General features: G+C 39.9%; 1 protein-coding gene and 1 pseudogene across 1 annotated transcript in view; both read right to left on the bottom strand.

The window, feature by feature from the left end:
- Positions 1-4,759, bottom strand: part of LOC136239229 (WD repeat-containing protein 7-like) — a 62,198-nt pseudogene extending 57,439 nt beyond the window's left edge.
- Positions 1-15,279, bottom strand: part of LOC136239482 (uncharacterized) — an 80,660-nt gene that overhangs the window by 56,824 nt on the left and 8,557 nt on the right. The window contains exons 4-8 of the mRNA XM_066030228.1: positions 11,571-11,661; positions 11,393-11,505; positions 11,164-11,226; positions 10,785-10,908; positions 9,920-9,938 (exon numbers count right to left, since the gene is read on the bottom strand). Coding sequence (XP_065886300.1) covers positions 10,798-10,908; positions 11,164-11,226; positions 11,393-11,505; positions 11,571-11,598 — 315 coding nt within the window. The 5' untranslated portion in view covers positions 11,599-11,661 and the 3' untranslated portion in view covers positions 9,920-9,938; positions 10,785-10,797. The remainder of the gene's footprint in view (positions 1-9,919; positions 9,939-10,784; positions 10,909-11,163; positions 11,227-11,392; positions 11,506-11,570; positions 11,662-15,279) is intronic.

Genomic DNA, 15,279 nt, shown 5'->3' on the forward strand with positions numbered 1-15,279 from the left:
GGGGACTGCTAATGGCTGGCCATGATTGGACACATTTTGGGGAGGAGCTCATGATGCTTCCAAACAATCCAGACACCAACTACAGTAACAAAAATATTATACTACGGATATTTAAAGGAGGTTGTAGTTTTGTAGGCAATTATATATGCTGGATTGCTCATTAACATACCTATTTCACTTCTTAATACCCACTATCCTGGTTACTTTCAACTCCAGATTATTGAACTTGAGTCAACTTTGTTCACACTACTGCTCAACATGCAAGTGGGAATCGTGTGCATTGAATAATAATGAACTAGAACAAGTGCACAATGTATTACAAGCCGTTCTTTGTTTATGAGCTTAATAAAACAATGCTGAAATTGTAGTGACAACACAAAGACAAATGATATAGCAACTGTATTATAGCCAGTCAGTGTCCCTTTTCAAAACAGAAATCTATAGGAAGCATGGCACATTTTGTGGTATGTACATTTAAAGTGTATTAACTGTGTGGTCAACAGAAGCAAATCATATTGTTGACTAGCCCGGATTACATTCACATTGTTTGGATCAACCTGTCCATCTCATCTTGTCATGCTGGGCACAGTTCAGCATGATTTTATTTTGAGCCGTACTGTACTGTACCTGGGTGAGAAACAGTGGATCCTCTCTTAACAAAACTACCCAAAATAAGGACACAATAGAAAAAAATATTACTAACAAGGACAAAGGTTTTGGTACCAACAGGTCTAACTCAATACAGGTCTAACTCAATACATTTTTACCTCTGAAAGAGGACAACCTCTTTATTACAGCATCTATACCCTAAGTCACAAAGTATCCATTAGAGAGGTTCCACTGTAGTGTGAAGGGGATGTCCTTAGGAAGGTGGGGAAGGGGAGCAGCAATGGTAGGATGAATACAGGGTGGAAGTTTAAGAGCTTCAACCTATAATATGTTTTGTATGCATCAAAAGGACAGCAAAAAAAATTTTTTTTCAAACAAACCCAGTGAGTTAGCTGAGAATGACAGCTTGTGATAAGTTTCTCTGTACCCCTCCAATAATACACAACATACACTACTCACCATCCATATACTGACAGTAGAATCACCATAGGAATATGTGGCCAGCATCTTACCATCATCTGAGAAGTTTAGTGCAGTGATGGGATACGAGTGAGCATTGAGGATCTGTAACAACATCACAACCTAACCCTATCCCCCTTACATGAACACACACTCACGTGACATTTGAAATGTTTCAGGTCATAAATGGCCACCCTGCCAGTTTGAGCACCAACTGCCAAGCATCTATTTTTAGCACAGTAACTCACAATAGGTAACCTAATAAGGAGCAAGTCAAACAAGCTTACAGAGAACCACCTTGCTAACTTTTTGAAAACTGGATAAGCCTCTAATAGTTGCCTCTCTTTCTTCAGCAGCTCAGCATTAATACAGAACAACAAAATGTCTATCACTTCCACAAGTTGTAGTGTCACCTTCTGCATACACTTGCCAATGGCAGACTCTACTAGCACATAAATGCCCGGCCTAGCAGTAGACAATAATTCGTGAGATGAAGTAGTAATTCCTTCTGTTGAAGGAGGTAGTGAGTGAGACACCAATCTGTAATGGGAAGCTGGAGTGTGTGTAGTGTGTGTGTATGCTAGATGTGTAGATACTTCTTTAGCTAGTGTGGAGATCATGATTGATGGTTGTGCCATGATCATTGTGCTGAGTGCCTTATGAGCAAGTGTAGCAGTCAACTGTTTGCTATCAGTGTCTCCTGATGATTGCGAAGTCACATTTGATGATTTCACTAGTGGGTATTGAATGGCAAGGTCTAACAGTCCCACAATCACTAGTGGTACATTAAGATACTTCTCCCATAAATGGAAGCCTCTGCCAATCAAATCAATTGCAGATCGGCGGAGGTTAGTGTGCAGTGAAGGTTTATTGTCAAGTAAAACATTTTGAAGTGAGCGAGCAGTAAGATGTGCTGTGGCATCATCCATTGTCTCCAGCTCTGTGGAACTTTTGTCTCCAAGAAGGTGTTGTCAGTTTAGAGAACTCTGCTCCAATAATGATGACGGCTGTGTACTGCTGTTGAGGGGTAGCCACTGCTCCTTGTTTTGTGTTCTCCGCATCATCATCAAGTTGAGCCAACACATCACCTCTGGAGTGTCTTGGTGGTCCCAGAGGAGGTAACTTTGCCAGTAGGAGACCAACACCTTGCAACCTTCTACACCAATTCTTCTCAGCTCAGCTTGCAGTAAAGCTTGTGCAGCCTCTCTGATCTATAATCAGTATAGAAATAAAGGGAGGGGCTGGAATATGGGAGTGGCTAACCTCTAAGCACTTGTGCAAGTACCTGCCAGCCAATACCAGAAGATGTGGAGGATAGGAGTCTCGAAGTTTTTCTGGCAACATGACACAGTGTAGTGCAGCAACCTGGCTCCACGCAGCTCTGACATATTGTCCAGTATGACCTGCAGGTAGTACACAGTACAAGTCACACAGTGATGTATACACAGATTTGCATTGAACACTCTTATAAACACTATAGATTTGTGGAACAAATGTGCATTAAGCAAAAATAGTGTGTTACCTGTCCTTGGTCTTCTTCCTCATCATTGTCATCACTACTCATGCTGGTGGAGACGAGGTTCTTCGCTCTTCCCTCCTTGGCCAACATGCGAGCACCAAAGCTCTGATTCATTAGAGTGTTAGTGATACTCACTACAGTCAGTAAGTGTTGTGTAGTCAGTGACTGGGAGAGCTGCTAGGGTAGCTGGTGAGCCGTCATGACAGCATTCACCTGAGTAGATTTCTTCTCTAAGGTCACATCCCCTTGTTCCTTCTCTATGATCTTGTGTATCTCCCAGCTAGGGAGAACTAGGGATAGGTAGTGTCCTTGGGAGAATAGACCATAGGAAACAGGACAAGTTGGCTTGACCAGCCTAAACTGGCAGATACATGCCTTATCCAGGTCACTGTCAAGGAAGACAAGATAGCAACAGCTTCACAATATTGATCAACTGCATAGTACGCTCTGTAGACAACTGATCATCTTTGTCACTTCTATTGCTGGTAATTCCCCGGCTGAGCTTTTCTCGTGTCCTTTCATTTTCATGAGTAGTGAGACCCCCAGCATGTTGGGCTGTTTGCTGATTGGATGGAACTCGTCTTGCACGTATCAGACCTGCACCGACGTTGTACTGCCGTTTAGCACTAAGGTAGGACCGGAAAGCTTCTGCTTTATGCTGTTCCCTTGATCGTAACTGCTCTTCCAATTCATGCATGCGGCTCAACTGCCTCATAACACTCTGAGGGTCAAACAAGAGCACTTGTGTAACAGTGTCTCCCCCCATCCTCATGCTGTGGATCTTCAGTGGGTTGTCATCTGCTGTCCTCTTGGGTGCATCGTCAGGTGTGTTTTCAAGCACCACCTGTGCCCACAATCCCTGAATATGTAGCGGTCCAAAGCACCTAAAGAACACAGCAAATACAGAATTATAAAAAGGGTATGGCAACATGAAGAAACACAGTGGGGCCCCTCTATATATGATTTTCTAAACCAACTACTAGCTGCTTGTGGTCTAACACTTATGACGGTCCGCACAGACAGCCCCAACATAAAATCATACTGCTACTCACATGCTTCAACCTTCCACACATACAATCTGCTGGAAGTCTTCAGCTGGTCTCCAATGAATACCAACAATTGGAGAGGCATGGCTAGCAGCTAGTAAGAGACACTTCTTTTCAGAAGTAGATAAAAAGGTTATGGAGTGATCATCAGCTATGCTACATACACAAGTCTGTAGTCTTGGCTATGTGAGAGAAAGAGAGATGGAACAATAAAGAAGTGTCTTTGTATACTTGTGTGTTCATTCACATGCATGCACATGCTGTGACACTGCACACACACCATACACTGTGCACTGCACACATGCAAGTACACACACACACACACACACACACACACACACACACACACACACACACACACACACACACACACACACACACACACACACACACACACACACACACACACACATACACACACGACACATTTACATCAGGACACACACCAATATCATTCACTGCCCCACTATGAGCTGAGAAGGTGTGTACCAGTGATCCAGTGTAGATGTCCCACATTCTCATAGTGAAGTCCACGCTACCTGAGATGATGTATTTAGCATCAAACACACTCCGGTGGGTATGAGGATACAGCAAGTGTGTCACCTTACCAACATGACCAGTCATGATGCAGTGTTGTGGCCAGCCTGTAATATAACCATACCACACTGCATGGTATGTAGGTTTTCAGCATATAAGAACTGTATGTGCAGATTACAGTGAAACCCTGTACTTTGGATACCTTGGTATGGTGTCCTGCGTAAATGTGACTGTCCTGATTATCAAGGTGTCCATTAGTATTTCATGGTGTGACTGTACTTCTGAAGTGTTCCACTAGTAATTCTACACAACAGACACTAACCTCTATTAAACTTGCGAGGTTTCAGTAGTAGTAGAGTTGCTGCCTGTGTTGCTGAGAATGATGCTATAGTGCCATCTGACCTTCCATACACTAGACGACCAAATAAAAGCAAATACAGGCCACATGTGATGTCAGGATATGGGGGCTGTCCCAGGGGATCACTTGAGCCTGAAGAGGAGATGGCAATGTGGGGGGAGGGGCTTGAAGGAGGTGGACTGTTTGCACGCATCGCAGGGGTGGAGCTCCTTCGTTGCCTCTGCTCCTCCTGCAACTACCAGATGTGCAGCCTGGTGGAATAATAAATACAATGAGTAAGTACAATAAATACAGTAGCCAAGCCTCTTAAACTAGCATTCCTGAAATTGTTATGTAAGTCTGCGTGAGTGTCCATCTACCAGCAAAAAGGTGGTCACTAAAACCATATGCAAAGAAAAAAAGAATTCTGAAAACAGTATTGATAAAAAGGTGTGTAAAAAAGAAGAAAAATGTGTGACCAACTCAGGATTGACTCTGGCCATCAGAAAACCTTTTCAACTTGAGAATCACAAGTGTGCTACCAAGTCAACCACAAAATATTTTGACAGTTAGACTAAAGTATAGGGATTAATAATCCACTGGTACAGCTGCATAGGCAAGCATATCAGGGGATCCTTTCCTGCCCAAAAATATTGCCCAAAAACTAGCCTCATTTTTCCTTCATAACAGCTTGGCAATATTGGTTAGGCGTAACCAAACATGAATATGACTTCAGATCACCTTCAAACACTTCCAACAAGTTTCTATGTATTAACTGATTTCTTCTACTGACAAACTGACACCTTCAGTCAAGCGTAACTCAACTATGGTTAATGGTATGCCCTTGATTTCTTTATTGTTGAACATCGGAGATATGCCTTTTTGCCAACTGCAGCAGCTAAACTGCATGCATTATGGACTTACCTTTGTCTTCCTACCTATTTCTTTCTCTACTAGCTACCATGTAGGGGCTGATTTGCTGATAGCTTGTAATGACTTCAGTGCTGGCTATCACAAGATCATCCATAGTGAATAGATTTTTATTTATTTATTTATTACTGTGTATATAGGACTCCATCAAGGAGTATAACACACAGATACAAAACAAAATCAAAGTAAATTCAGATGATTTAACAAAATATCCTTAAAACAGTTTATAGATGGCTGATTGACCACATCTTCTGGCAAAGTGTTCCATAATTTAATAATGGATGGAAAAAGGAAAATAAGTACGAGTTGATTCTTGCTTGTGGGATTCTGAAACGTTGTGAATGACCTCTGGTAACTGATGACATTGATGTTAGTGAGATAGATGGAACTTCCATTTGACAATTGATTATCTTATAAAACATGACTAGTTTGCAAAATGTACGTCGTGATTCTAGAGAGGGCCAATTAAGTGATATGAGCATGTTAGTAACACTACTTCTCCATGGAGTAATTGTTCATTGTATACCTTGCAGCACTACGTTGAATCTTTTCTATGGCACAAACATCAGATTGAAGGTGAGGAGCCCATATAGGTGAAGCATATTCTAGTATGGGTCTGACAAGGGACTTATAGCAATGAGATCTTACAGAAATTGGACAATGATTGACATTCCTCCTCAGAAAAGCTAAGGCTGAATTGGCCTTATGACAGATGTTATGAATATGATTTTTCCAAGTAAGATGTTCATCAAATGTTATTCCTAGATATTTTGCCTTGGAGACCTTTTGAATTAGGTGATCAAATAAGATTGATTGCAGAACATTTCTTGCACTGTTATTAGTTTAGACCATCTACACCAGTAGCTATACTAGCACACAGTTAACCCCAACTTCAGTCATACTAGACAAGGTTGTACCTGACTGAAGAGTAGGAATTTAATGTCCACTAATATGTAAGAGCAGATGACTTCCCTTGTTTCATTGCTTTACGATCTTTATATAAGGTAAAACAAGTATGGACTCTTGATAAGCTTCTGTTTTATACAGAGGAGATTGGTCACACGTCACCATGCATCTCGTGATTTCAAAGAAGTGTTAAACTAATTCAACATTGATATCTCTTAATATTCTAAAAGACGTACTGTATATCCATACCAGAGCATCCCAGCACCCTTACAAACATTCTCAGTACAATGCGCTGCTTTCCTAGCTGCTAAACAAGCCTTAACACCTAGAACAATGTTTAGTTGCATAATTTTATGTCATAGGCTTGACCAACCTTCTCTGTGTTTTATAATAGATGGTTAATTACAACATACTGTGTTAGGTGGGTGTGGCTGGTCTTGTTTCAAGGTGCACATGATCACTGCTCCAGATGTTGTACCATCAGTGTCATCATTAGTCATGTTGCCTTGGTAACCAGGGATAAACCTGCAATGATGTAGCTAGGACATATTAACTGACAGACAGATAACACATATCTTGGTGACAACTTGTATATCATCACAAGTCCCTCCTAGTAACCAACAATAAAAATGACAGTACACTGGAATGTGGACACAATAAATATACGCAATCAATATCATGTCTGCTCATCAGGTTTACATGTGACGGATGGTGATGGGCAGGCTTTGATGCCAGACCATGGCTGTCTGATATGTACAAATAAAATGTTGTTCATTATATGGAATAAGATAAGCCTTTTTGCACTATTAACAGTGACTTCACTATAATACTCAATAAAACACGTATCTGCTTGAGCACATTGTGTAAATGCATTTAGAAGATGGTTGATAAGCTACATTGTAAGCCATGCTGATAAATTCACATTTACGGCTAGTACTACAACACAGTCTGTTAGCTAGTCCATTCTGGGGTGTATCCATTCACTGGATTGGATTACTGGACTGGACTACTGGACTCAAATAAAATTTGCTCAAACACATTTTTTCGACCACAAACACCTTTTTCAACCACTAAAAGTGATTACATAGAGCAGTATACCACACATGGAGAGGGCTCTTGCCCTCCCCATGTCTTGTCTTGAATGTTAGAGGCACATACGCACAGTTAACTGTAGCCTATTATATTAAATTTATTTGAGCACAAGTGCTGAATGTCTGTAGGACACCTGGTCCTACAGCCTGTTTTAAAGAAGTGTGTTTGAAAAAGGTAGGTGCTAGTTTAGGTGGTTTATTTAATGGTATAACTTTGGTTTGAACTCTTGTTACAGTTATCGTATTTATTGCAAATATGTGTAACCTTACTTCCCGTTTGAAAGTGTGCACAATTCTTTCTAGAATGTAACACTGCCCACTCGTTGCTATTTACAAACATTATAAACCAAAGAGCTGGCAAAGCTAGAGTGAATGTGCAGACTGCTGAAAGGCTATAGGTGATTTCTATGTTACATAACATAATTGCATTGCGTAAAATTATTGTTGTGTGCTATTATACAAGAAGGCTAAAGAGAAGACAGACAGATACATTAGTAGTGTTAACAGTGCACAAAACATTGCTAGCAATAGGCAAATTATTGTCGACAACGAACTGCACTAAGGTTTTACGTAGTGCAGTTTTTGTGATCAAAGTTCAAGTTTTAGTACATGTTTTATGTCAGCGAATGATATCAATTTCTAAAACACTTTATGTGGTTAAGTCTGGTGATAAAAGGCATGAAAATAACAAAAAAAAACTTGAGTCCAGTAGTCCAGTCTAGTAATCCAGTCCAGTGAATGTATACACCCATCCATTCTGTGCATTAGCCACCTTTATTTGGTCTGTATGTGTAAGCTCCATTGTATCTATCTATCTATATATATAAAGCTGAAAAACTGTCCGTCTGCATTCTTTCCTTGTAATGCCGCTAACTCGACAACCAAAGCGCATATCGACACGGGACTTTAACGAAATTAAGTGCTCATCATCTAGCAACTCCAAGTTTGTTGTTACAAATCGCTACCTGCTTCTGTTCGTTCTCTATAAAGCTTTGAAGGCATTGGTGTAGAGGAAAACTTGAGCTATATTCCTGTCAAAACTACAAACAAACAGCCAAAGCGTTAGCGCATGGAACTGTTAACCCAAAGGTCCAGGGTTCGATTCCAGCTCCATGACAACTTTTTTTTCTTCTCAGTGCCACCTTTTCGTGACACACTTTTTCACATGTCAACTATTGACGATGATTACTCGGCAATTTGTGCACGTATCGACACGATTCACACGCAAAATGAAATGCTCACCATCTGGCTACGTTGCAAAGTTTATTGCAAGCTTCTACGTGCGTTCCTTCGTCCGCTACAGCACGTTGAAGGTCATGCTGTAGAGAATACTTCAGCTGCATTCCATTGCTAACCACACGATAAACAGCTCAGCTGGTAAAGCACCTCCCTGAAGTTGTTGCGGCTACTGCTGCTGTGTAGCGTGTGGGTTCAAATCCCGCCAATGACAAAACTTTTTTTTTTCGTTTATATACCTTTTTAGTCTAACTCACTTTTTTCTCATATAAGTTCATAGCAACCAGGTATTGCTACACCACATATGGACTGTTGGTAAAGTATACAGTAGCACATTTGATAGGCATAGAGCAGGCATGGGCAGGCCAATTAGGTGCATGTACGAGTGCCTTCTCTTTGTAACTCCATTTCTTTGTGATGTGATGAAGTGTGTACTTGTGTATTAAGTTAATTTTACTGCTTGCAGTATAGCTACAAATGCTGTAGATACTGTTGACCACATTATTACAGTCCCTGTATGATAGGATAGCACCACATAATTTGCACATGTCTTGGTTTAGCTTACATGTACTTAATACTGATGTTTAGTTAACTCCATGTTCACACTTTAACTATTAGGCTTGCATGATAATGAAATAAGGTTCATGATATCACCATGCATGCTACTCAGTTTAGGACATGATCTTTAATGCTTCATTCCTAAAGCACTGATTCATGTTATTGCAGTTAATGTGAAAATGTGACGTAGGACAGGTACCATGAATATGTAGGCATGGGCAAGCCAATTGGTTGTCTATCTGTTTGTCCCGTGTACAGTAAGGGCCTTCTCTGTGTAACTCCAATTCTTTGTGATGTTAATGCCTAAATTATAGCAAGGAAGTGTGTACATGTGTATTAAGTTAATTTTGCTCAAACCTTTGCTTGTGGTATAGCTACAAGTGCTTTAAATACTGTTTACCACATTATTACAGTGCCTGTATGATAGGATAGCACCACATAATTTGCACATGTCTTAGTAATTACTGGTTTAGCTTACATGCAATTCTGCTGATTAGATAACTCTATGTTGGTGAAAATGTAAAATGGTCCTGTCCTGCACATAGGGCAGGTACTAATGCAAGTATGTAATGTTTACAAGAATTACATAGGATGTCAGAGTGTATGTAACATGTGTTCTATAATAACAGCCAATCACCTTGCTCCACACAGCAATGGTATCTATGGTGTGATGAAGTTATCTCCCTCTGACCTTCAGTACCATCATACAACTGTATAACAACATTTCAGTGAAGTGACCATAAAATCTACACTGCATCATTTAGTATGGTAGTATTAAACTGTAGGGATCACACAAGGTTATATGTTTTCTTGCTACAAGATATTAACCAGAAACCAGCATCATATCACCTTCGTGGCACTAGACAGTGTTAGTTGGGAAGCATGAACATGCCTTCAAGCGTATAATTTATATGTAATAGCACTCTCTACTCACTGATGTATAACTTGCGCTGAAATGATTTCACAAAATTCCTACAAGTTCTTGCACAAAGAGACCGTTTTGTTGTTTGTTAACATTTTTGCAAGTCTTGCAGGATTCTTGCAAATTCCTGCAAGAAAAGACCATGTGTTTCTTAAAAAATTTCTAGCAATATCATGTACTGACTGACTGACAAACCAACTGATGTTGTCAGAGTAAAGGCTACTGCTATGAACCTGATTTCTTCACGTGCTGTTTTGGCACAACACGTGCTTTTTGGTGATCCTGCTGGTTTGTGGTTGAATAATATCATGTGGTTTCATCAACACTTCAAACTGGTCACATGACATGGTCACATGATGTCAACAATGGATCAAGTTACATTAATTTAGCAACCACACAATCTATAGAGCTTTTGTTATAGCTAGGACCTCAAAAATGTCTATGAAGTTATAGGGGAAATGGACATACAGACAAACACACGACATACATGGACCCACATAGGGATGACCACTGCATACATAAACATACACACACTATACACAGATATGTAAACATGTACATATAGATACACACATAAGAGATGGATAGAGACATACACACATACAGACACACACACATACAGACACACACACACCTGCCAAGCTTGTTCACTGACTACTAACAGACAAGTAACAACCAACAGAAAATGATGACATCATCACCGTGGATACCAGGTTGAGTGTAACTGACTTATCCTCATATACCACCTCAGGTTGTTCCTATAGCAACCAATGATACACGTATTAGTTAATATTAAAACTTGTTATTTTGATTTACCATTGGGTAATAGCCTGCACAAGCCTTAGTATATAAGGTTGATTGGATGTGTACATACCATAAAATAGTACCTGGCAGGCTAATGAATTCCAACTATGGTACAAGCACTGTGATTTACTCAATCAACACAAAAATATACACGTTAACATTTAGAATGAGAGTCACTTTACATAAGGAACATGTAGCACTTGTCTCACCTGACCTCTCATGTATAGCACATTTATCAGTGACAGGACAGGCAAGGTGGGGCAATATGGAAACTGCAGAAGAGAGAACTCATGGTAGACTTCGAAGAAGAAGACATTATATAAGTTTAGGGCAAACACAAGGAATGCATACAGTTGCTTTTCCCATCAAAAATACTGTGTTTGGCTAGATGAATAAGAAGCTACTGACAAAGAAGACAACAATATGCTATCCACTGACCTGACGTACAGGTAGTTTGTTCAATGGTAGTGTCCACACTTTAGCATCACCCTCCATGGTAACAGCCACCACAACATCCCTCTGATGTGTCCTGACCATAACATGTACAACACCTACAGTTACCCCTAGTATGATTTTCACAATATGGGATCAGAGGGTGTTCCCCTTAGAGTGTTACCTGTAGTGAACGTCCAGTAGGTACACATCAGGGTACTGTCCACAACACACTAGTAAGGTACAGTATCTGGTTGGCGGGATCTCTCCATCGCCTATAGCAACGAAATGTAATATCAGAAGTAAAAAGTTGTGGAATCAAATCACTCAGAGATAATAACATTCTATGACATGATTTTCAACCTCTAATTAATTCACACACACACCAAACAACTGAAACATATCAACAGGTAACAGTTCACAACAGCCTCCTCTCTGGTGAGTTTGTTATTTATGTACGTAGCATACATTTTTTACCCAATGTATTCATCTCAAAAACAAAATGATGCAAGCAAGTTGGTTTTTCGTTCAGCAGGTCACATATAACTAGTGTTGCACCGATATGAGATTTTGCCGATATTCCGATAACCAATATTGGACAATATTTTCAAACCGATATACGTAGCCGATCCGATATAGTACAACATGTCTATTTTGTAGTAATTTTTTACTAGTAAAGGACCACTTTAGCTTGTTTATAGTGGCAGTATTGCTACAACAACAGCTGACAGTGCACTGAAGCAGTAATAACAACATTATAATACAGGAAAATGCAATTTATTACATTTGGCATGTATTTCTGAATACCGTATACGTGGTTTAATTGGCAGTAATTAATTTTGGCGAGTCCATGAAGAAACTATATTGGCGGAATGTTAATTTGGCGAATGCATGAGTTTCTACTAGGTCACGTGAGCCGTCAACCTGCCGTGGTGATGGATTCATACAAGATCGATTATTGTATTAGAGGATTTCATGCATACAACACAGTATGGACTCCAGTGATTGGAGAGGAGCTGATCTGCCGTCAAGAACCAAGTAATGTGATGGATCCCTACGCTGTTTCGGTGATCAAAGATTCTATTGTAGTTGGACACCTTCCTAGAAGGCAGCATGTACGATTTTCATCGATCTGGGCGGAAGAATAAGCAATATTACAGGGTTACAGCTAACATTAACACTTCAAAGCTCCACAGTTTTAAAGACACGCCGATATTCTGCTAACTTTTTACAAATAGTTCATTGTAGGATGAATCACTGGATAGTAGCTTCGACATTAGGTTCTTATCCAAAGGTGCTTGTTTACGATTCCATATACCAGACAGTCGACAAAGCAACACTAGATTGGTTAAAACAAATTTTTGGTGAAGATGTTGAGGTAACAATAGGAGATGGGCCTAAGCAAGAAGGAGTCAGTGACTGTGGCCTCTATGCAACTGCCACATGTGTATCTTTAGCAAATAACAGGGTACCTGGAAATTTTATCCAAAGTAGAATGAGGAACCACTTGATCACCTGTTTTGAGAATTACAAATTAACAGAATTTCCAGATCATTGAACAATACAATTTAAAACTGTTAACATATATGTTCTACAAATCACATGTTTTTGCTAGCTGTATATATCGCTGATCATCAATTGTTAATAGCGTCTAGTATTCCAGCCTTCCGAAATCCGTTAATAGCAAATTGTGGGTTTTTCTTAATTTCATTCCACGCTCCTGTAATCCAATGAACACTAGGATTTTTAACAATGGCCAGGTTCACCTCTACTTTCACATGCTTTACAGAAGAAACTTGTAGTTGTTTGCTTACTTCTTTTGCATACCACTGTTTAAAGTGAGTCCTTACGTGGTCTTTCATAGGCTTATTAATTGTTAAATCCAATGGCTGCAGTTTGCTTGTACAATTAGCAGGTATCCTAACCGTTACTATGTTGTTCGCAGACAACAGTGCTGACACTGCTTCAGTGGTTTGGCCTCGAAATCCATCATACAGTGCCAGAACTGGATGTGTATCTGCCAAACCTAGATCTTTTCTCTTTCTCGAAATAAAGGGAACCACAACCTTCTGAACATATCTCTTCATCGTCTCTTCATTTGACCACCGATTCTCAGTGTGCCATATGTCCCATCCTTCAGGAAATTTAGCGTGTGGGTGACACCTTGTAGTCTTGCCTTTGTAGATAAGCTGAGGAGGAAGATATTCACCAGTTGCATTGGCAGCTAATACGGCAGTGATTTGTCTTTTATCATCTGCATGGGCTATAGGAACAGACTTAGCACCATGCTTTTCCATGGTTCAGTTTCCTGTGGGTAAAATTGATAGTCCAGTTTGGTCCCAATTTAACACAAGCTCTTTGGGTTATGTCCCTAAACAAAGCTTCTGCGGCCACATCTGCAATGAAAACATCTTTCGCTTCTTCATAATCTGCTATAGAAATCTTTCCTGCCGAAGTTGAACACTTTCTCTTCACATATCCCATTCTATGTAGTAGTGATTTGGCCCAACTTTTAGTTATGCTGATGTGTCCCCCATGCTCAACCAACTTTGTAATATCTCTCACAGATATTATCCCCTCTGCTGCTGCCATCACTACTGCTGAGTTAATTACAGTTCCTACTCTTCTCTGTGTTTCCACATACTCCTGTACTACAGCGTCTAGATATTCACCGAGTAGTAAAGGCCTCCCCTGTTTGCATTTAGGTAAGGTTTCCATTGCTTCCTTTATCCCATCCTTTTCCAAGTCTAAATCCGGACGTTTCACTGTTTCGTTCAACTTCTCCAAATACTTCTCCTTGAGTCTTCGTGCTGTCAATTCATTTATATCCATTTTCCACAATGCAACAAAATGCTTGGCAGCACTGGTTGGTCCATTTTCTGCTGCATATTTACCAATCTACGCTCTCTGTTTGTCACTGTAGCAGTTATACTTCCCTCGAGACTTCCCTAGGGCTGATGACTGCTTGGATATTTCCAACGTCTTAGCGACCGCTTCATCTGCCTTTTCAGTCTCTTCCTTGCATAAGAGCATCGTGTTTCATTCTGCCTTTCTTTTCTCTTGTAATACAGGAAAAGAACCATGGCCACGTGTATCCCAAACAATCGGAGTCACCAAATTTTTTTTTGATATTGGCGGATTTTATATTGGCGATTGCAGCCAAAATCCGCCAATCTGTCAAATTAAATCCCCCACCAATTAAACCACTTGTATGGTAAATTCATATATCTGTATCTGCTGCTATTTTCATCATGGTGCCGATCTGATACCGATATACAAAAAACACAGCTGATATATGGTTTTTCTGATAACCGATCCGATTATCGGTGCAACACTACATATAACATAATTATACACATGTTTTAATCGCTTGTGAAGTAAGACTCAAATTGAAACATCTAAAATACATGTACCAAGGGATTCTCCTCTTCATGGAGAGTAAGAATATCTTTGTTTCGTTTCTGTACCATGAATCAATCATGAGGTACGTATGTTTGTTTATTTAGTGTATTTATTATCAAACTGAGTGGACAGCACTGCTGATACACCCAGGGAATAAAATCATTTACATTGCAGTGAAACACAACTTTTATTATTGTCGTTTCTAAGCTTGAACAACCTTCTTGCTTTATAACATGGGTAGGCCAAAAACCATACTGTACCTTTCCCAGTTCATGGTGAATAGTGTCACAAGTCCCAACACTGTAGCCTGTTGAACTTGAGAAATAAACAACCACCTGTAATTTTTTTTCCTGTATAGGCACTGTACAAATTGATTGTTTTGCTCTTCTTGTTGTCTATCACTACAACTCCAAAAGCCCTTAACAGATAACGCTGAAACTTTAATGGCCCATTGGCTTTTCACTCTAGACAACAACAAAAAGTCAGTTCAA

Source organism: Dysidea avara, chromosome 11 (assembly GCF_963678975.1).
Source record: "Dysidea avara chromosome 11, odDysAvar1.4, whole genome shotgun sequence".
Classification (NCBI taxonomy): Eukaryota; Metazoa; Porifera; class Demospongiae; order Dictyoceratida; family Dysideidae; genus Dysidea; species Dysidea avara.